Source organism: Amblyraja radiata, chromosome 2 (assembly GCF_010909765.2).
Source record: "Amblyraja radiata isolate CabotCenter1 chromosome 2, sAmbRad1.1.pri, whole genome shotgun sequence".
Taxonomy (NCBI): domain Eukaryota; kingdom Metazoa; phylum Chordata; class Chondrichthyes; order Rajiformes; family Rajidae; genus Amblyraja; species Amblyraja radiata.
In genome coordinates, this window is record NC_045957.1 from 27,164,538 (window position 1) to 27,187,463 (window position 22,926).

General features: G+C 45.2%; 1 protein-coding gene across 4 annotated transcripts in view; it reads right to left on the reverse strand.

The window, feature by feature from the left end:
• The window catches only part of prkag2 (protein kinase AMP-activated non-catalytic subunit gamma 2), a 397,145-nt gene that overhangs the window by 195,186 nt on the left and 179,033 nt on the right, over positions 1 to 22,926 (reverse strand). For all 4 annotated transcript variants that reach the window (XM_033043953.1, XM_033043954.1, XM_033043955.1 and 1 more), the window contains exon 3: positions 6,539 to 6,815. In XM_033043953.1, coding sequence (XP_032899844.1) covers positions 6,539 to 6,815 — 277 coding nt within the window. The remainder of the gene's footprint in view (positions 1 to 6,538; positions 6,816 to 22,926) is intronic.

Below are 22,926 nucleotides of genomic sequence, written 5' to 3' on the forward strand. Positions count from 1 at the left end.
GTTGCCCCATTACAGGAAAGATGTGGAGGGTTTGGAGAGATTACAGAAGAAGTTTACCAGAACACTGCCTGGATATGAGGGTATTAGCTATAAAGAGAAATTGGACAAACTTGCTAGTGAAACATCAGACCCCGAGGGGAAACCTGATAGAAGTTTATAAAATTATGTGAGGCATTGATAGGGTAGACAGTCAGGATGGAAATATCAAGCTTTGAAAGATTCTCTTCCATTAAGGACATCAGCAATCCACTTGAGTTTTTGAAACATTCTTAACACTTTACATTAATTTTATCTGAAACCAACCCTGATTTAACAACCTGATAAAGCAGTGCACCACGTAGGTTTATAAGTGGCGCAGGGCTATAGCTGCTATCTCACAGCGCCAGAGACCCAGGTTCGATCCTGACTACGGGTGCTGTCTGTACGGTGTTTGTAGGTTCTCCCTGCGACCGCGTGGGTTTTCTCCAGGTGTTCTGGTCTCCTCCCACATTCCAAAGACGTGCTGGTTTATAGGTTCATTGGCTTCTGTAAATGATCCATAGTGTGTAGGATAGTGTACAGGGGATCGTTGTTCGATGCAGACTCGGTGGGCTGAAGGGACAGTTTCCACACTGTATAACTAAACTAAACTAAAGTAAATGAATACTTCAGAGACCTTTGTGCCTCAGGGAGTTCTCTCAGTTAGTGTGATAGCCACAAAACAAATAGTTACAGCCCCTGAATGGATCAGCAACATGAGAAGCAATGAGTGTATTACAGACCACAAAAGTCACTTGAATAGCTTCAGGTCCTCATTAAACTGTGGTACATAAGTGCAGACCACCTGCCTTCAGAAGCCTTTGGCAACAGTGCCAATGCTTGTGACTTGCTCAAATTAAACATTGCTAATAGGCAGCTGTTTGCATTAGGGAACAATGTTAAATAATCCCAGCCTTAATTAGGGCAAATTGCTCCATTAAGACATTTTTAAGTCCATATTTTAACCGTCTTAAATTCAGCTTTCTGAAATTGAAAATTACGAGATGGTTTCATTGGGCTTCATCCAGGGAAGCCTGCAGAACATACTGCCTTCAATATGCTGGAACCCAACCATGCAATCAAGAGTCAAGACTAAACGATTCGGGTCAAAATACTCAGACAGATTTAGGTGACTGGAATGAATAAAGACGCCAATCCTTTCCATCCAAATTTTTTTTGCAGAGCTTCAAACTCAGGAATGCGTTTTAATTTGGGAACCAAGGTGAGCCTGTCCAAACATCACAAATTGAACTTGATGCGAGGCATATTTGTGGCACCTTTCCATTTTCAGGCTTGAAGAACCCCCAATATCCCCAGCCCTGCCTCTATTAACCGGTGGGCGGCGCGACTCACGTCGCAGCGGCCTCTGCAGTCCGTCTGTCTTTTTATTATTTTTTGTCTCGTTTGAATGTAGTTTTTATTTTATTTTTTTGTGTATGTGTGTGGGTATGTGTGTGGGGGGCGGGGGGTGGGGGAAACTTTTAAAATCTATCCCCTGCACGGAGAACCCGACCTTTTCTCTGTCGGGTCTCCGTTGTCGTTGGGGCCGAGCACCGTGGAGCGGCCTTCAGCAGGAACGACCTGGGGCTCCAGTCGCGGAGCCTGCGGACCTACTCACCATCGCGGAGCTGGCCGAGTTCGGAGCGGGTGGAGCTGTGGTGGCGCGCTGCTGCGACCTGACCCCGGAGATTCGGAGGCTTACCGCAGGTCTGGTGGACAGTGACACCGGGAGCCCGCGGGTCCCTGCTGGGAGACCGCTTTTCGGGGCTTCCGCAATGGCGACTTCACCCGCCCGAGTTGCAGGGTTGAAGAGTACCTGGAGCGGGGCCTTACATCATCGCCCGGCGTGGCTTGGAATGGCTGTGGGACTTTGCTAGCGCCCGCCGGGGGCTCCAACAACAAGACCCGGAGCGCGGCCTTGCATCACCTGGCGGGGCGTTAATGGCCGCGCGACAATTACCATCGCCCGCCGGGGGCTTTAACTCTGACATCGGGAGGAGAATGGGAAGTGCAGGGGAGAGATAAGTCTTTGCCTTCCATCACAGCGAGGAGGAGATGCGCTGTGATGGATGTTTGTGTAAATTGTGTTGTGTCTTGGGTCTTTCTTGTGTGTATGACTGCAGAAACAACATTTCGTTTGAACCTCAATGGGGTTCAAATGACAAATAAATTGTATTGTATTGTATTGTATTTCCACTTCACGACATTCATAAGGAGTTTATTCATGAAAGAATGTTAGTTATAAGTACCTTGTTGGCATTTCGGGAAGAGGAGGGAGAGTAGAACTCCGTCAACATGGAGTGGGCGGGGAGGGGGTAGTGGGGGAAGAAAGGGGTTGAATGATTCCAACCAGTTGTTTTAAGGTGCATTTTTATTTTACTGTCTTGCAGCATTTTATGCTTAAATTATGTACAATTTATATTTTTGTGTGAGAAAGACACAAAAATGCTGAAGTAACTCAGCGGGGCTTGGCAGCGCGGGGCTTGGCAGCATCTCTAGCAAACATAGATGGGTGACATTTTGGGTTTGACCCTTCTTCAGGGGGGGTGGGGGAAGAGGAAAGAAAGCTGGAAAAGGAGGGGCAGGACAGAGCATATCTGGTAATAGGTGAATGCAGGCGAGAGTTATTAAATAATGTTATCACATTATGTCTTTGTGTGCTGGTCTGAGTCTGTGTCTGTGATGCTACTGCAAGCAAGACTTTCACCTCACCTTAATGTGCCTACGACAATAAACTCAACATGACTTGAGGAGTAAGGAAGAGCCTGATCGTGAGGCAGAACAGGCCAATGAGCCTTCTCAAAACCCAACTCATAGAAATCGATTCACCTCACTGGGATGAGCATCAGTCATTCACTCACTCAACAATTTCCACTGTTAAATTAGACCACAGTTGATGCACATCTTAGCTCCCGGTACCTCCTTGATTATAACACTCACTCAGCTTCTTTGCACACAGATTAGAATTGAATTGAATACTTCATTGTCACATGTGACAAGTCACAGTGAAACACTTTGCTTGTATACCCAAGGTGTGCAAGTAGCTGCCACATAAAGGGTGCTGACAAAGTTATAAATTATCCCACGCAAGGTCCATCCTTGTTCTTCCCCCACCACCTCCCCCTCCCTCACAGTGCCCCCCACCCACGCTGGGTCCCCCTTTGTTCTTCCCCCCCCACCCCCCCCATCAAGCGGTCCCCCCACATCGGGTCCTTCATTGTACCCGTCGGATGCAAGCCACAAGCTACTTAGCACACTGACACTATACCCTTGCAGTGGAACACCAATCTGCGTATCTAGAAGTTCCATTCTCTTACTGTGTGGCTTGCTAAGCTCATCCATCAGTTCTCAAGTCTACGGCAAGGGATAAAAAACGGTGTGTGTGTGTGTGTGTATAGATATACATATATGTGTGTTCTGTCTGTGACATATGACAATAGAACACTCTGTACTCTTGATGTGCATGTATTCTGACTCAAACAATGAATGTGCGTGCAATGTGCGCGTTCATACAAAGAACATGCTTATGTTGAATCCATGTGCAGATAAAGTAGATACCCTTCTAAGGGTATGTTTGTTCTGCAAATGCCCAGCAGATTTTCACGCTGGGTGCATGCATATTCAAGTTTTGATCTTCCCTCTACATCCTATGGGAAACAAACCAACCTTAATTATCTCCACACCATCATTCGGATTTTTATCTAAACTAACCCTTCAAAGCCACCTCCATTTCTGAGGGCATGTGTTCTGAAGAAGGTCTGGTCTGAAAAAGAGTCCCGACCCTAAAACTGCACCCATCATTTTTCTCCAGAGATGCTGACTGACTCGCTGAGTTACTCCAGCACTCAGTGTCGATTCCTTTCTGAGGAGTTGTACCTGTCCCTCACCTGTAATTACCCCAGTTTACATGCATGTTGCACCCCTCACAAGCAAAGCACGGGAACATTTTACAATTTACCTCCACGTTACTCATCCGTTAAGACTTTGCATCAACACATTATTATGAAATAGTAACAGTGGTTACTGCTGCTTGCAGGCTCAGCTTAACCACACACGATGACCACGATACGTGTTATCCATTAGCTAACAGAGTAATTATCTCAAAATCGACAGAACTGTTGAAAAGGAACAATCTAAACCCAGAGGCAGGCTTCCTGTGGGAAGCAAACTAACCACAATTATCCCCACCACTGATTCGAATGTTCTCTTTGGAGCAGAGCAGGTTATTAAAGGGCTTTGATGTGAGAGGGGCAATGTCTAAAAGAGATGTACACGCCAACGTTTCTGACACAGAGGGGTGGTGAGTGCCTGGAACACGCTACCAGGGTTGGTGCTTGAGACAGATACGACAGTGGCGTTTAAGAGGCACTTGGATAGGCATGTGGATATTCAGGTAATGGAGGGATATGAATTATGCAAAGGTAGATAAGAATTGGTCTTGCCATCATGTTTGGCACAGATACTGCTGGCTAAAAGGGCCTGTTCTGGTGCTGTACTGTTTATGTACCCAAGCCAACAGCAGAAGACAAATGTTTAAACTGATAGATGTTTTGGTGAGCACAGACAAATTTAAGAAAACTGACCAAAGAGCTGAATGGATGATGCAGGACAATTAACTTGAACATTGAGGCGTTAGTGTATCAAAGTGACGGGAAGGGGTAATGGAAGAAAAGACAATTATATTTCTCAAAGGGACCTTGATCTATCCTTGAAATACATTCACAGGGCTTCAGGGAAAGAGCAGTGATAGGTCGTGAACTAGTTATACCGATTAGAGGAGTGGTGGGCAGTTACTGGCGAGGGCCTGTGCGGCAAGATAGAAAAAATGGGGAACATTGACACTGATATTAATTGCCCGCCTCACGAAAAGAAATCGAGATAATCCTGGAGCAAGCTAGCGCATTTGCAGAATTGGCCTGGAGTTAGTAGGGAAGGGGCAAGATAGAAAGGGGCGGGAAATATTAACACTGATATAAATTTCTCACCTTCCCAAAATAAATTAGACCTGGTCCTGTACCAAATTAGAGCGGGTGCAGAACTGACCTGAGGTGGGAAGGGAGCAGAGTTGGGGAGCTGAGAGAGAGGCGGGATATCATTCCGCATCGATCTTATAGAAGTGTATAGATCTTATAGAAGTATTGATCTTATAGAAGTGTATTGATCTTATAGAAGTGTATAGATCTTATAGAAGTATTGATCTTATAGAAGTGTATTGATCTTATAGAAGTGTATAGATCTTATAGAAGTATTGATCTTATAGAAGTGTATTGATCTTATAGAAGTATTGCTTATAGAAGTGTATTGATCTTATAGAAGTGTATTGATCTTATAGAAGTGTATAGATCTTATAGAAGTATTGATCTTATAGAAGTGTATTGATCTTATAGATATGTATTGATTTTATAGAAGTGTATTGATCTTATAGAAGTATATAGATCTTATAGAAGTGTATAGATCTTATAGAAGTATTGATCTTATAGAAGTGTATTGATCTTATAGATATGTATTTATTCTTTGGAGCGCAGAAGGTTAAGGGGGGACTTGATAGAGGTTTTTAAAATGATGAGAGGGATAGACAGAGTTGACGTGGAAAAGCTTTTCCCACTGAGAGTAGGGAAGATTCAAACAAGGGGACATGACTTGAGAATTAAGGGACTGAAGTTTAGGGGTAACATGAGGGGGAACTTCTTTACTCAGAGAGTGGTAGCTGTGTGGAATGAGCTTCCAGTGAAGGTGGTGGAGGCAGGTTCGTTTTTATCATTTAAAAATAAATTGGATAGTTATATGGATGGGAAAGGAATGGAGGGTTATGGTCTGAGCGCAGGTATATGGGACTAGGGGAGACTATGTGTTCGGCACGGACTAGAGGGGTCGAGATGGCCTGTTTCCGTGCTGTAATTGTTATATGGTTATATAAGTGTATAGATCTTATAGAAGTGTATTGATCTTATAGAAGTATTGATCTTATAGAAGTGTATTGATCTCATAGATATGTATTGATTATATAGAAGTGTATTGATCTTATAGATGTGTATTGATCTTATAGATGTGTATTGATCTTTTTGAAGTGTATTGATCTTTTTGAAATGTATTGATCTTATAGATGTGTATTGATCTTATAGAAGTGTATTGATTTTACAGATGTGTAGAAAATCATAAGAATTGATTGAGTGAACGCACAGTGTCTTTTACACAGGGTAGGGCAATTAAGAACCAGAAGACATAGGTTTAAGGCAAATCGGATCCTATGGGGCAACTTTCTCACAGAGGGTGGTGGGTATATGGAACGAGCTGCCAGAGGAGGTAGTTGAGGCAGGCATTATAACAACATTGAAAAAACATTTGGACAGGTACATGGATAGGACAAGTTCAGAGGGATATGGACCAAACGAGGGCAAAGATGGGGCATAGCTTAGATGGGGCATCTTGGGTCAGCATGGACGAGTTGGGCTGAAGGGCCTGTTTCCGTGCTGTACAAGTATTTCCCACGTCGCATCATCTGTGACCGTGGACCTCTTACCTTTCCTGGACCTGGAGAAGAACTTCATGGAGACAGGCGAGGTAGAGGTGGAGCTGCCGGAGGAATCCTTTGATGTGGAGCGAAAGATGCCACTGAAGCTCATTCGTCGGGGAGACCTTGGCGAAGAGTCTTGGGGAAAGGGGAAGACCGTTTTGGGGGAGCCAGGACTTTGCTTCACTCTCACCGGGGCCGAGACGGGGCTGGACGGCCGATGGTAAAAATTCCGGGAGAAGAATCCTTTGGAGGGACTGTCGCAGGTGTGGGGGGCGTCTTCCCCCTGCGGAGAGGAACAGAGAAGTCAGGTCAGGCACAAAACAATCCACTGAAGGGGCGACATTCTGAAACATGTCTGCGCTTCATCCACGCACAAGTTGCAACAGAAAAATCTTTACTGCAGGGCCCGAACAGATTACTGTAAAAAACACCACAGCGATGTTGCACAAATTACAAGAACAAATCCCCACAACTACGAGGGGAGGAATAAAAATCATCCACGTTGATAAGGAGAACGAAACATGCGGAATTTTAACAATTTCCAAAACGGACGGGCTCTCAGCAAAGGTCAAGGTCTTTGGAGGCACGGTGATAGAACGGGAAGGCAGCCTAAGAATCAAGGAGTGATACGTGATACACCACAGTAACGCAGCTGGTAGAGTTGTAGTCTCACGGCATCAGAGAACCAGGTTCGATTCCGATCTTGAGTGCTGCCTGTGTGGAGTTTGCATGTTATCCCTGTGACCGCGTGTGTTTCCTCCGGGTGCTCCGGTTCCCTGCCATATCCCAAAGACCTGCGAGGTTTGTAGGTTAATCAGCCTCTGTAAATTACCCCTAGTGTGTTGGGAGTGGATGACAAAATGGGATAAGATAACTAATATAAATGGGTGGTCGCTGGTCGATGCGGTCTCAAAGTGCAGACTGTATCTTCCATGCTGTATCTTTCAACTAATTAATTACAATTACTAATTTATTTGACTTTTTTATATATATACTGAACTTTTTTTGATATTTATTAAGGGTTTTCCGAAGCACTATGTTTCCATATCTGTTGTGCTGCTGCAAGTAAGAATTTCATGGTACCGTTCCGTGACATATGACAATAAAACACTCTCGACTCGACTCTCTTGTTCAGCAGTGTGAGCTCCTGGAAATAGTTCTAGATTACAGCTGAACGAAGTGGTAAACAAGTCGGCTTTGGTCTCCCAGGTGACTTGGTGACCTGCAGGCTCAGAGAGGCGAGGAGCCTATTCCTGCTTCACCACTCTATGTTCCTAAGGACTGAGAGTCGGCGGGTGGGAAAAGATTGGGTAACACTCAACACGATGGGCTGAATGGCTTTCAACTGTGTTGCAAGATTACTATGAATTTATGAAAGGAAAAGGCTGAGATTGATAAAGTGGGGCAGAGATACTAAAACTGATGGCTTTATTCTGGCCAGCAGACTGTGGAGGAATCACCCGCGCCAGCCACTCATAAGCGGGTTTGCTCACGAAGCCTTGGGGCAACTGATCCCGATAATTAACTGCTCAGACCATAAAATCACAACCCAGACAACACTGGTCAACAATTGAGTACCAAGGTACCAAACTATTCTACATTAGGGACTGATAGTGGCGAAGGTGGTAGAGCTGCTACCTCACAGCGCCAGAGACCCAGGTATGATCTTGACCTCGGGGGCTGCCTGTGTGGAGTTTGCATGTTCTCCCTTTGACCGCTCCGGTTTCCACTGGTTTGCCTCCACATCTCAAAGACGTGTGGGTTTGTAGGTTAATTGGACTCTGTAAATTTCCCCCTAGTGTGTAGAGAGTAAATTAGTAAGTGGGGTAACAGAACTAGAGTGAACGGGTGGTCGATGATTAGCGTGGACTTGGTGGGTCAAAAGCCCTGTTTCCATGCTTCAACTCAACGCAACTTAAGTAATAATACTCTTCAAGTGGGTACAAACATTTGCCCGTCAAACCACTGCTGGTGTTGCATTGATTCAGTTCTGATCAAGCACTCATCTGGGACACACTTCAAGTCAGTATCATGTCCATGCTGCATCTGTGGTATTAGAACCGAAACAGAAATGAAGGCTTTGCAAGCTTTATCTGATGCTAACTGCAAATGCACAGATGTAAGCGAGTCTACTGACAGACAACACTGCAAACTAACACCACCAGTCGAACTTCCTGTACCGGGCCTATATTTAGAAATACAATTGTGGCTTCTTGTATTTAATGTGGTCGTACATCGCTACCTCACATGGAGCCATAGAGTGATACAGTGTGGAAACAGGCCCTTCGGCCCAACTCCCCACACCGGCCAACAATGTCCCAGCTACCCTAGTCACACTTGCCGGTGCTTGGTCCATATCCCTCCAAACCTGTCCTATCCATGTACCTGTCCAACTGTTTCTTAAACGTTGGGATAGTCCCAGCCTCAACTACCTCCTCTGGCAGCCTCGGATTCGTATTAAATCTTTTCCCCTTGAACCTATGTCCTCTGGACCTCGATTCCTCTACTCAGGGTAAAATACTCTGTGCATCTACCCGATCTATTCCTCTCATGATTTTGTACACCTCTATAAGATCTCCCCTCATCCTCTTGCACTCCATTGAATAGGGACCCAGCCTACTCAACCTCTCCCGAAAGCTCACACTCGCTTCTCTAATAGTTCCTCTGCAAGCCCATGGCTTAGACCAGGATCTGATCATCCTTCCTAATCAAAGAACATTCCAGCAAAGAGTGTAAAGAGTTGTACTGTCATGCAGCATGGAAAGATAGCTCTTCAGCCCACCGAGTCCACACCGACCTTCAGCCGCGTAATCCTAATCCTAATGTAGGACTAATTCTACATCTGCAGTCTGTGTCCACATTAGTCCCACTTTCTCTTCAGCTTCCCCCTGATTCTACCACTTACCTACGCAATTCCACTGCCCATTTAATCTAGAAACCTGCACGTCTTTGGGTTGTGGGAGAAAACCAGAGCACGCAGAGAACTCCCCTTCCACGGTCACTGTAGAATCCACACAAACTGCACTCGATTGTACAAATAAGGAACTGCAGATGCTGGTTTATACAAAAGGAGGCAACATGCTGGCGTAAATTAGCAAATCAGGCAACATCTCTGGAAAACATGGATAGGTGATGTTTCAGGTTAGGACCCCTCTTCAGACTGGATGTGGGGGGCGGGGGGGAGGGAATAACAGAGCGCCCGGGGAAAACCCACGCGGTCACGGGGAGCATGTATAAACTCCATACAGACAGCGCCCTTAGGCAAGATCGAGCTCAGGTCTCTGCTGCTGTAAGGCAGCAACTCTGCTGCTGTGTCACCGTGCCGCAATCGTTCCAGAAAATGGGGATTGTGATTACAAATGACGTAAAATCTGACCTCCGTAAGTGTTCACAGAACGTAACCCCTACCTAAGTCAGGGAGGGTGCCTCTATACTGTATTTGTAAGTCTCATTCCAACAGGGTTAAGGGCCTGTCCCACTTGGCCATCACAAAATCCTGGGACGCCGCACGCGACCGCGTGTCACTGCCCATGTCACCACGCACCATGCTCGCGTAATGCGCACCATGCGCGTGTAATGCGCATCATGCGCGCATCACGTGCGTGTCACGACGCGTGCGTTGTGCGTCGTGATGCGTAAATGACGTCGCGTAAATTACGCGCAAATGACGGCCAAGTGGGACAGGCCCTTTACTCTCAGATCCAAAGATTCCTTTTGAGCACAATCTTTAACAATCTCACACCCAGTCCTTTTGTAAAGGTCACTGTTGTTTTAACGCTCAGTCACTCAACACGCCCCTGTTGATGCAACAAAGTGACCACCTCTTGCACGGTGTACTTTGTAAGTCTGCTGGCGTTTTGACAGAATGCTGGTACCCTGTACCCATCTCATTCTCCTCGGCTGCCGACTGAGAATGAGCAGTGGTTTTGGAGTAACGTAGACAAAAGGAATGTAAGCTTGAGCAGAAGATCATCATAGAGAATTCGAAAATCAAAACGTCTCCAACAAATGGATCACAAACGGCGACTTATCAAGTGTACAGAGATACAGTGAAAAGCTTTTGTTTTGCACACCATACAATCAAATCAGATAATACTACACATTAATACAGTCAAGCAACACACAAGTACAGTACAACAGTTAGAGTGAAGAGAAAACCACCAGAATGCAGAATATAGCTCTCAGCACTGTTGTGTGATACGGTAGTTCCAGATAAAAAGTCAAAAGAATGTTTGCACTGAGGTGGGCTGGAGGATCGAGAATATTCCCATGCCTATGAAAGGACAGTTCAAAAGTCTGATGACAAATAAAGTCAGATGTATATTTTGCTATGTCACATCTACAGAATATAATTCTCATCATTGTCGTGCAACAGTTCCAGAGAAAATGTCAAATGTTTGCAATGAGGTAGGCTGGAAGATCGGAAATATACCCTAGTTTAGGGAAGGCCCATTCAGAAGTCTTTGTAACAGATGAGTCTGATGTAAGTTTTGCTATGTAATATCTACCAGAGAAATATGGAATATCACATCAGAGGATGTCAGTCAACCTAATGTTACTTTTCTGGCTCTATCCAATTCAATCCAAATCGTCTTCTATCTCCGTAGTTTTGAAAATTCCTTCAGGTATTTATAAGATTCCCTTGTGAAAGTCCTTATTGAATCTGTTTCCACCATCTTTTCAAAGGGCGAATTCTAGATCAAGACAAGCTTCTGTGCAAATTAAAAACAATCATACATCTGCCCTTCTGCCATTAAGCCTGCGCCCCCTTAGTAACGACTCTCTTGCATTTGAAAAATATTTAATAGATAATAATAATAATAATAATAAATTTTATTTAATGGGCGCCTTTCAGACATCTCAAGGACACCTTACATAGTAATCGGAATAAAAACATATAATCGGAATATAACAAGTAATAAAGACATCACAGAGACACAAAGTAAAAACAGAATTCAATCCAAAAACAGAAAATCAAAAACACAGTTTTTATTATTGAAAATATCATATTTAAATCCTTGAAACTTTACACTTTACTTTAGAGATACAGTGTAGAAATAGGGCCTTCGCCCAACCAAGACTGTACCGACCAGCGATCACCCCGTACACTAGCAATATCCTACACACTAGGGAAAATTTACAATTTTACAGAAGCCAATTAACCTACAGAACATGAGTTTGAAGAAGGGACTCGACCCGAAACGGCACCCGTTTCTTCTCTCCAGGGATGCTGACTGTCCCGCTGAGTTACTCCAACATTTTGTGTCTATCTTCGGTGTAAACCAACATCTGCAGTTCCTTCCTAAAAAAAATCTACAAACCTTCACGTTTTTTGAATGTGGGAGGAAAGCGGAGTCCCTGGGGAAAAGCCACGCAGTCATGGGGAGAACATATAAACAGCACCCGCAGTCAGGATCGAACCCGCGTCTCTGGTGCTGTAAGGCAACAACTCCACCGCTACGCCACCGTTGTGGCCCTAAGTTGCCTAAATCTCCAAGTTGAACAATATCTGACAGATCGGGCAAATAAAGAAGCTATGAAGCATTTCCATGAAAATTAAAACTGCAGATGCTGGAAACAAAAACACAGACAATCCTGGAAATCCTCAGCAGGTCAGGTCACATCTATGGGAAGGGAAATGAGTCAATATTTCAGATCGAAGGCTCGAGGGCAGTACTAGGGAAGGGTCTCTGATCTGAAATGTTGACTTTGATTCCCTTCTTACAGTCACGGCTTGACCTGCTGTGTATTTCTGGCATCTGCTGCTTTTTGCTTTGAACATATCGATGGGCTGGTGAAAAGCTTTATTGACTGAGGAGAGAGGTGATTCAGCGCGCTCGGGTCGTGAAGAGAATACGAGCCGACATTTCTTCCAATCCTGGCAGTACATGTCGTTCATAGCACCTACACTTCAGCTCCCCTTCTCTCAACTACCACCTTCTCAGAGGCTGAATTTTAGATGAAGACAAGCCTCTGTGGGAAATAAAAAATACTCATCATACATCTGACAGGCGGCACAGTGGCGCAGCTGGTAGAGCTGCTGCCCCACAGAGCCAGAGACCCGGGTTCGATCCCAACCTTGGGTGGTGTCTGTGGAGTTTGCCCATTTTTCCTGTGGGTTTCCTCCGGGGGCTCCAGTTTCCTCCCGAATCCTGAAGACGTGCGGGATTGTAGGTTAATCGGCCTCTGTAAATTGCCCCAGGTATGTACAGAGTGTATGAGGAAGTGGGATAAAATAGAATTAGTGTGAAGGCTGATTGATGGTCAGCGTGGACACGGTTAGCCGAAGGGCCCGTTTCCATGCTGTATCTTTCATTCAATCGATCCATTCTGGGATCTTGCTCACTGTCCCAAATTACTTTCAGATATTTTGAGATGGTAAAATTAACCACACAAATGCCTTATTTTTGCGCGATTAGTGTCATTTTACACCTCAGAACAGGCCATTCGACCTAATGAGAGCATGTTGACCATCAAGCACTCCAATCCTACACCGTTTTAGTCCAAACTGGCTCTCCCTTACTTATTCTGTTAGTTAAAATCTAAAAAAAAATTCAATACATACTCAAATACAATTTCCCTCATACATCCAATCTAATTGTTATTTTTCAAGATCCTTGTTGCCGCGCTCTTAATAAAAGATTCTTGCATTTTCCCTGCTATTGTTGTCAGGCTGAAGATAGACACAAAATGCTGGAGGAACTCAGACCGCAGAAGGGTCTCGACCCGAAATGACACCCATTCCTTCTCTCCAGAGATGCTACTTGTCCCGCTGAGTTAGTCCAGCTTTTTGTGTCTATCTTCGGCTTAAACCAGCATCTACAGTTCCTTCCCACACATTGTTGTCAGGCTGACAGGTTGAATGTTCCTCCGTTCCTCTCTGTCTCCTTCCTTACATGGTTGAATTACTTTTGTTACAAATGGCCTTGCTTGTGTGAGGTTGTGTCAAGTGACTGCAAACCTGACGATAGGGTGTGGGTGGAGGGTGAGCAAGAGTTGGTGCATTAAGAACCAGAGACCTTTTGCAATGATGGAAAATACAGAGGCCACGGCTCGCTATTTATGCAAGCACAATTGAACACGTTATGAAAGAGAGCGTCTCCAGGCACATTGCAAAATACAGATGATTCATACATAGCACAAGGTTAATGCAATACAGGAATACAAGAGACTCCAGCTGCTGCAATATGGAGCAAAGACCAAACTGCTGGAGGAACTCACCGAATCAAGCATCATCTGTGGAGCGGAAGGGATAGCCAATATTTTGGATCAGGACCCTGCATCAGGCTGAGAGTGTAGAGGGAAGGTAGCCAGTGTAAAGAGGTGGGAGGGAGAGCTGAGGCAGTGGTTGGTGAGTGATAGGTGGAAACAGGTGAGTTGAGGTGGGGAGGTTGGGTGGGGTTGGAAAATGATGGGCAGATGGAATCAGGTGGTGGGAGGGAGGGAGAGGTGAATGAAAAACAGATCAAACGTGTTGCATGGCACTTCCCTCTTTTAAAAAAATACTCTTCCAGCTTCACTCATGATTGCCAAAGATGTAGCCACGGGCACGCGCATGGGCCCCAGCTATTGCCTGTCCTTTCATTGGTGACGTTGTACACCATACCTTGGGACCACGCTCCAACTCTCTCTGCTCCATCGGAGCTGGCTCCTGCACTCGTGCCAAACTCATCGACTTCGTCAACTTTATCACCAATTTCCACCTCACACTCAAATTCATTTGGACTATCTCTGATACCAGTTCAGTTCAGTTTAGCTTATTGTCACGTGTACCAAGGTACAGTGATTTTTCTGATCTCTCAGGTAGATGGGGAAGTCAAAAAGACTTTCGGCACATTGTATCAGCCAGAGTATTGAGTATAGAAGTTGTGAGATCATGTTGCAGTTGTATAAGGAGTTGTTGAGGCCACACTTAGAGTATTGTGTTCAGTTTTGGTCAGGGTAGTGTGAGTCTCTGATATTGCTGGCTGCCTTTTTGAGGCAGTGACTCATGTAGATCCCTCTGAGAGTGGGGTGGTCAGTACCCGTGAAGGACTGGGCAGTGTTCACCACTTTTTGCAATCATCGTCGTTCTTGGGCGTTCGAGCTTTCTCCGTGTTGGCGAGACCAAGCCTGTTAGCGAGGCCTGTTAGAGCTCCCAGTTGCTAGTTATTTTAACTCCCCTTCCCGGCCACATTCCCAATCTGACCTTTCTGTCCTTGGCCTCCTCCCACTGTTAATTGGATGAGCAGCACATAATATTCCACTTGAGTAGCATGACGTGAATTCTCCATTTTCAGGTAATCCTCCCCCCGGGCGCTACTTCTCGTCCACCCTGGTTTGTCTCTTTCCACGCACCCCCTCTCCCCCACCTGTAAGATCCCCTTTCCCCCACTGCCCCATCACCCAGTTCCTTTCACCTCCCCTTCCGCTCCACATCTCCCTATTCCGAGACCCTTGTTTTCTCACTCTCTTCCCCACATCCCCAGTCCACTTCACCTCACTATCCCTCCCTCGTGATTTATATTTCACTCCTCCTTCATCCTTCCAAATCTGCAACCACTCTGTCTCCATTTCACCTCTGCCTTCACCCATTTGCCAATCGCTGGCACGCCTCCCTCACCTACAGTACATCCAACGATTACTTGCCTCACCCCCACCTCTCTTTACCATCTTCCTCCCCTCTACTCCATCAATCCAAAGAAGGGTCCTGACTCGAAACATCGCCTGTCCGTTTAACACTGCCCAGTCCTTCACGGTATTGTCACAATAAACTAAACTCAACAGAACTGAACTAAACGTACACAGACGCTGCCTGATCCGCTAAGCTCCTCCAGCACTTTGATTTTTCCTCATGATTCCAGTCTCTGCGGTCTCCTGTGTCTCAGACACTTCCTGGCCATCCCCTGCCAGAGATTTGAATTCTGCGTTCACAGCTGTGAATTCTCATTCACATTAACTGGACAGAATGGCTTCTCCCCAACACATTGCTGCGGTTTAGATAAACCTGGACGTTTCAACCACTGTGTACTGTCTATTTACTGCAACTGCAATTACTGGTAATCTTCCTGTAGTTAATGCACTCTTGCAGGATGGCAGATAATACATTACCATCCTCATTACTGCCTGGAGGATCTCTGTGGGCGAGCTTTTAAGACTGGAAGTGCAGTCCCTTTGGGCTAATGGTGAGATGCTTTGAAAAGCTGCATTGTTAACCAGAGGCTGTAAATCAGACGCTGACTCATAGAGTGCCCGTTATAATGGGGTAACCAGAGGCAATGCGTTGCTACTTCCAAAGCTGCGGAGTGGTGGGGGGAAACGACAGGAGGAATGCAGAGAGAAACAAGGAAGTGCAGATGCCGGCATTGTGTAAATAAATACAAAGTGCTGCAGTAACTCAATGGGTCAGACAGCATCTGTGGAAGACATGGATGGGCGACCTTTTGGTTCGGGACCTTTCTTCTGTCTCTCAGTGTTCAGAAGTCCAGTGTAGTTCAGTGTGAGGCGATTCCTTTCAGCATGAAAAACAAGGACGATACAAAGTGCTGGAGTAACTCAGCGGGTCAGGCAGCATCTCTGGGGAACATGGATAGGCGATATCTTGGGTCGGGACCCTTCTTCAGACTGTAGAAGGGCGGAGAAAGCTGGAAGAGAGGTGGGGGCAGGATAAAGTCTGGCAAGTGAGGGTCTTTTTTGATTGTGGACAAAAAGTGTGAGATAAGGATAGAAGATGCAAAGCCAGAGAAAGGAATAGAGGTGCGAGGAAACGGGGCGGGGGGGGGGGGGGGGGGTAGGTGTAGTGGTGAGCGAAGGAGGGGGGGGGGGAGGAATGGGTGTGCATTCAGGTGGGGCACAGAGAAGAGAGGGGAGAAAGGGGGGGAGAAAAGGGGAGGGGGATGTTGATGACCTAAAATTGGACATTTCAATGTTCATACCCATGGGATTGTAAGCTACCCAAGCGGAATACGAGATGCTGTTCCAGAGATACAAAGAGGTCACTTATTGTTCGATGATGTGGGAACGATATTCGGGTTATCAGATCAGAAAATGTTAAAAAGCCAAAGAGCCAGTAAAAGCATCAAAAGTGAAATGACAAAAACATCACTTGGGTATGAATTTCTTCACCATGTAGATAATCCGTTGATTGACTATATTGTGCCAAACAATGATATTCACAATATCTAGAAAGCAGTGAGGCACTTAACAGCTTCATCAAAAATACTCATTTCAAAACTCTTATTAAAAGGACAGCGCGTTCCTGAAATGACTGCTCGTTCAACCACTTTATTTAGGTGCTCAAATACTCAACCACGACAAATATAAGACAACGGTTATTAATTTGTCTACAGCTAACAATGACTTAACCTTAAAGAGGAAATTGTTCTGTCAACATTATACTGTGAGAATTAATGATAAGAGAACAACTTTCATGTTGACTTGCACCTATTTCGCCCCTCCCCCTCCACTCCCCCTCCTCATACATTCCTTCCACTGGTTTCACAATTTGCAGCTCAGCATCTGTCTGTCTCACACCTTCTTCTTTAATCTCTGTCCTTTATTCCAATTATCTGCCTATCAAGCCCCCCCACTCACCCGTGTCCTGAGGACAGTCAACGTTTTACGTCCATAAGATCATGAGAGTAATAGTTCGGGTAGATGCACAGTCTCTTGGCCAGAGTCGGTGAATCGAGACTCCAGAGCCAACAATATCATGAGAGACCCCTTCCACCCCTGCAACGGACTGTTCCAGCTGCTACGGTCAGGCAAACGCCTCCGTTGCCATGCGCTGAGAACGGAGAGGTTGAGAAGGAGTTTCTTCCCAGAGGCCATTCGGACTGTAAACGCCTATCTCACCAGGGACTAACTCTACTGAACGTTTTTCCTTCCATTATTTATTATGTAAAAGAATATGTGAGTTTATGATTGTGTTTATAGTTTGTTTGGTTGTTTGGTTGTTTGTCTTTTTGCACAAAAGTCCGCGAGCATTGCCACTTTCATTTCACTGCACATCTCGTATGTGTATGTGACAAATAAACGTGACTTGACTTGAGGACCAGAGGTGAAGGGGAAAAGATTTTACTTCGGAGTCACGTGAGTGACTACGTGAAGAAGCCCGCCAGGACGCATGCGTGTCATATCGCTACACGCATTGCGAAACGTCAGACGCGGTGGAACGACGTTCCCCCGCAGCGGCAGTTTAACAGCCGCAACTTGCAGGTAAGAGTTTACTCTGCGGTCTTTTTTGTTTCCATTTCCAACTACAGGTGGGAACATGGACAAAACAAAGAAGACAAGTTCTGCGACAAAGCTGGTGAGGGAGGACCGCGGAGCAGCGGGCAGCCAGCAGCAGCCAGCGGCACTTGGATTACCGATAGTGGGATCAGCTGTGCCCGATGTCGCCTCCGCACCGGCCAGATCCACGTGGCCGGGCGGTAAGGCTAGACAAAAAACAAACAAGGTCGTGGACTCAGAGGAGTCCGACTTTGAACAACCGCGGGCGGCCAGCGACCGTGAGCGCTGGAGCCGGATGGAGCGGTGTGTGGAGCATTTGCTCCAACGTGACAGACTCCGGGAGATGGAGTCGGGTCACAGTGGGCCCTATGATAAACCCACAGCAGTACCTCTTGAAGGGCTGCACAGTGCTTCTACCTCATCAGAGGGGAGCACTGCGGGTCAGTTCTGGGCTGACCTGGAAGAGGGGTCCGCAGAAGGAAAGACAAGTGTGCAAGGGGTGCAGGAACGAAAGAACCTACTAGACATGGTGTCCAATTTCATACAGCCAGACCAGACTGGTCAAAATCTGGAGCCAAAGCTAGCTGCCAGTATAGACTATATGTCTCTAAACCAGTTTCAAGAACAGGCTGTACTGGACACCACATCAAGGCACCTGGCACCGGGCAACTGCATATCCCTGAATGTTCCAATAGTAAACACCTGTATATGGAAACACATTGGAATAGGAGTCAGAAGTATGGACGTCAAATTACAAAAAGTATTGAAACTCCTAACAGCAGGGATAACAGCATTTGCACGCACAGTGGATGAAAGGGACTCCATCAAAAACCCACTACAGCCAAAGACAGCACCCCTACGCACCCACCAGCAGAACAAGAATGACTGGTGAAAGCTCGAAGGCCCGGTACTCAAAACATGAGTCTTTTTTAGGCCATGGCCCAGGCCGGCCTTCTTGGAAGATGCGCGGACCTCCAACGCCAACCAAACCACAAATCCAGACACCAGCGCAACAACAGCAGTGAAGAACCTACAAAAAGAAGTAAACCTGCCACTGGTAACTATGGAGGTAGGTGGGTCTGGTTCCCTACAAAATACAAGGAGCATGGAGGTCGGTGGGAGATTACACTCTTTTCTGAATGCATGGAGCATGTTAACAACCGATACTTACATCTTAAGCAGTATCCAGGGATATACAATAGAGTTTATACACAATTACAGCCCTCCAGTTCAACATATACCGAACTGAATGTTCGTGCTTTCTGATAAAGAAAAATCAGAAGCGCAAGCTGAACTGGAGCGGCTTTACGTAAAAGGTGTAATTGAGCAAACTCAACACGAACCATTAGAATTCGTGTCCAATATATTTACCAAAAACAAAAAAGATGGTGGTTGTTGCATCATCATAGACCTGACAAAATTGAATATATTTGTACAATATAATCACTTCAAAATGGAAACCTTTGTAACTGCTAAACAATTAATTTCCAAAGGTTACTTCATGGCCAGCATCGATTTAAAAGATGCTTACTATTCAGTGCCTATACGAGGTGACCACAGATGTTACTTAAAATTCAACTGGATGGGACAATCTGGCAGTATAAAGCACTGCCAAATGGTTTATCATCAGCCCCCAGGCTGTTCACAAAAATTTTGAAACCAGCCCTAGCATTTCTACGGAAACGAAAACACATGGTCATGGCATATTTAGATGACATACTCATTGTGGGCAAAACTTTGGAATTGGCCAAACAAACCGTAACAGCCACAAAACAGTTATTTGAAAAAACTGGGATTTATTATCCATCCAGTTAAATCTAAACTAACGCCTTCCACTACTATGGACTATTTGGGGTTCACCATTGACTCAGTTCACATGTCGGTGACTCTGCCTAAGGGAAAGGCTAGAGATTCAATAGAGGCTTGCAATAACCTCATTGACATCAGCAAACCATAAATCAGATTGGTAGCAAAGTAATTGGCAAAATGGTGGCTGCCTTTCCAGCCACACAATTTGGACCTCTACATTACCAAAACTTACAGAGAGCAAAAATACAAGCACTCAAAATCAATGCAGGTCACTTTGACAGACCTATGAAACTACCAATCAAAGCTAAAATGGAACTAAAATGGTGGATAGATAACATCTGGCTTTGTTCCAATCCAATCATTGTCAGTAACCCTTCCATGGTACTACAAACTGATGCCAGTGCACTTGGGTGTGGAGCCACCAATACCATCACCAGCTGTGGAGGTAGATGGACTGCTCAGGAGGCATCATTATTACTCACACTGGGCATAAACTACCTGAAAATGTTGGGTGCATTCCATGGCCTAAAGTCATATTGTACTGGGTCATATCACCAGCATGTTAGATTACAGATAGACAATACCACTGTGGTAGCATACATTAACCACATGGGTGGAAACAAATCGACATCATGTGACAATCTGGCTAATACAATTCGGCAATGGTGTATCCAGAGAGATATTTGGATATCAGCCACTTACCTACCAGGAAGACTAAATTTAGTGGCAGACACCAGGTCACGCAAATTTAATGAAAACACCGAATGGATGTTGAATAAAAATAAAAAATAAAAATAAAAAAATAAAAAATAAATAAAAAAAGTATTTGCTGATATTACAGCAAGATATGGAACACCAGATATCGATCTATTCGCATCCAGACTTAACCACCAGTTAGCAAATTATGTTTCATGGGAACCAGACCCTGGGGCAGCGGCGACAGATGCATTTTCGCTGCATTGGGGGGAAATTGTTTATTTACGCATTCCCTCCTTTCTGCCTCATCAGTCGGGTATTAAGGAAAATACAAGAAGACTCTGCGTCTGGTATTTTGGTAGTACCTGATTGGCCTACTCAACCATGGTTCCCAGTGGTACTAAACATGGTATTAGAACCATGTATCACCATCCCACATAGACCAGATTTATTGCTACATCCCGTAACAAGGGATAGCCACCCATGCCATAACTATTTGAACTTATTAATTTGTAGAGTTTAAAAACACCCCTACTACAACTGGGACTGACGGACCGAACAGTGAACATGATCTCGGCGGCCCAAGACAGTCAACCAAAAGACAGTATCTGGTCTATATCAGGAAGTGGGAGATGCATTGTCACAAAAACAACATCACCCACAGAGACATGAACATCCCGTCTGTTCTGGAATATCTGGCAGGCCTCCACTATGATGAGGGGCTCAGTTACAGTGCCATTAACTGCGCCAGAAGTGCCCTATCGACTTACCTATGGCAGGGGACAGAGCGTTACTCTGTTGGGACTCACCCACTGGTAACAAAACTTATGAGGGGAATTTATAATACTAAACCCCCAAGAACCAGGTACTCCCAAATATGGGATGTAAGTATTGTCCTGAAGATGCTCAGGAATTGGTCTCCAGCAACAGCTCTGTCCCTACACAGACTGACATTAAAAACAGTCATGCTAATGGCATTGGCCACGGCACAGAGGGTACAGTCACTGCATAAACTAAGACTGGACAACATGACTTCCTCAACTGAAAATATTACGTTTCATATCTATGAATTAGTAAAGCAGAACAGACAGGGACCAGGCCTCAATATACAATTTAGGTCATACCCAACAGATGACCGTCTCTGTATAGTAAGACATTTGTCGTTATACATGGAGAAAACGAAAATCATAAGAGGCAATGAGAAGGCACTTCTGGTCAGCCACAAGCAACCACACAAAAGAGTGACGGTCCAGACCATCTCAAGATGGCTGAAACAGGTGCTAACACAGGCTGGGGTGGATACTAATATTTTAAAATCTCATTCCACCAGGGCTGCAGCTACATCGGCAGCGATACAGTTGGATGTACCAATGGACCAAATCCTCAAGGCAGCAGGATGGTCAGGGGAAAAAACATTCCAACTATTTTACAACAAACCAGTAATGAAACCTGGAACGTTTGCAGAAACAATTTTAAGTTCTGTAAATTAATTTAAACCCATAAAAAGGGGTTATAATTTTGTGTTCATAAATTTTATGATTTCAATGTCAAATTCATGTCCAAATTATGTTATCACAATTCCTCCTACAGTCATCAAGGCAGACTTGATGCATGGACTCGTTTCCACGGCATGAAATCACAGAGCTTTAAAATCTTCACGTAGTCACTCACGTGACTCCGAAGTAAAATAGTAAGATTAAACGAGAATTTACCAGTTTGAAGTTTGATCTGTATTTTATGAGGAGTTACGATGAGGGATTACGTGCCCTCTGCTCCCACCCTTGATCATATACTCAACTGGTATCTCTTCTCTAATCTTACTATGTTTAGTCATTACAATTATCTGTGATTTCACACCGCTGCTTTGAAGAATGACACGCATGCGTCGTGGCGGGCTTCTTCACGTAATCCCTCATCGTAACTCCTCATAAAATACAGATCAAACTTCAAACTGGTAAGTTCTCGTTTAATCTTACTATTTAATCGGAATCTGAGGGGTAACCTTTACACACAAAGAGTGATCGGTGTATGGAACAAGCTGCCGGAGGATGTAGTTGAGGCAGGGACTATCCCAACATTTAAGAAACAGACAGGTACATGGATAGATGGGATAGTTTTGGAGGAATATGGACCAAGCGCAGGCAGGTGGTACCAGTGTAGCTGGGACATGTTGGCCGGTGTGGGCAAGTTGGGATGAAGGGCCTGTGTATCACCTATCTGCAGACAATTCCGCTGTAGCCCTGGCCTTCAGGTAAAACTACGACCTGCCACGCTTTGTCCTGCCTCCCCTCTCACCCACTTTTATAGCCTCCCCCCCCCCCTCCCCCCACACCACAATCAACCTGAAGAAGGGTCCCAACCCAAAACGTCTCCTATCCAAGTCCTCCAGAGATGCTGCCTAAAGGGCCTGTCCCACTTGTGCGTCATTTGCGCATCACGCAGTGTGTTGCGCTGGGGATATTTTAACCTAGTGCAAAGCTGCCAGTTACCACTCACAGTGAGAAGGGATGATCACATTTACCCACATGATTATTTTACATGTAGCTGGATGAGTATGCATAAACTGAGTTTGCAGTTCATAAGCCAATGCATGTCTTCATTTGTGAAAGGATTTACCTCAAAATGATCTCCATCTAATTTGCATCAAGGCAGGAGTAACATTAAGGTCAGGTGTTTCA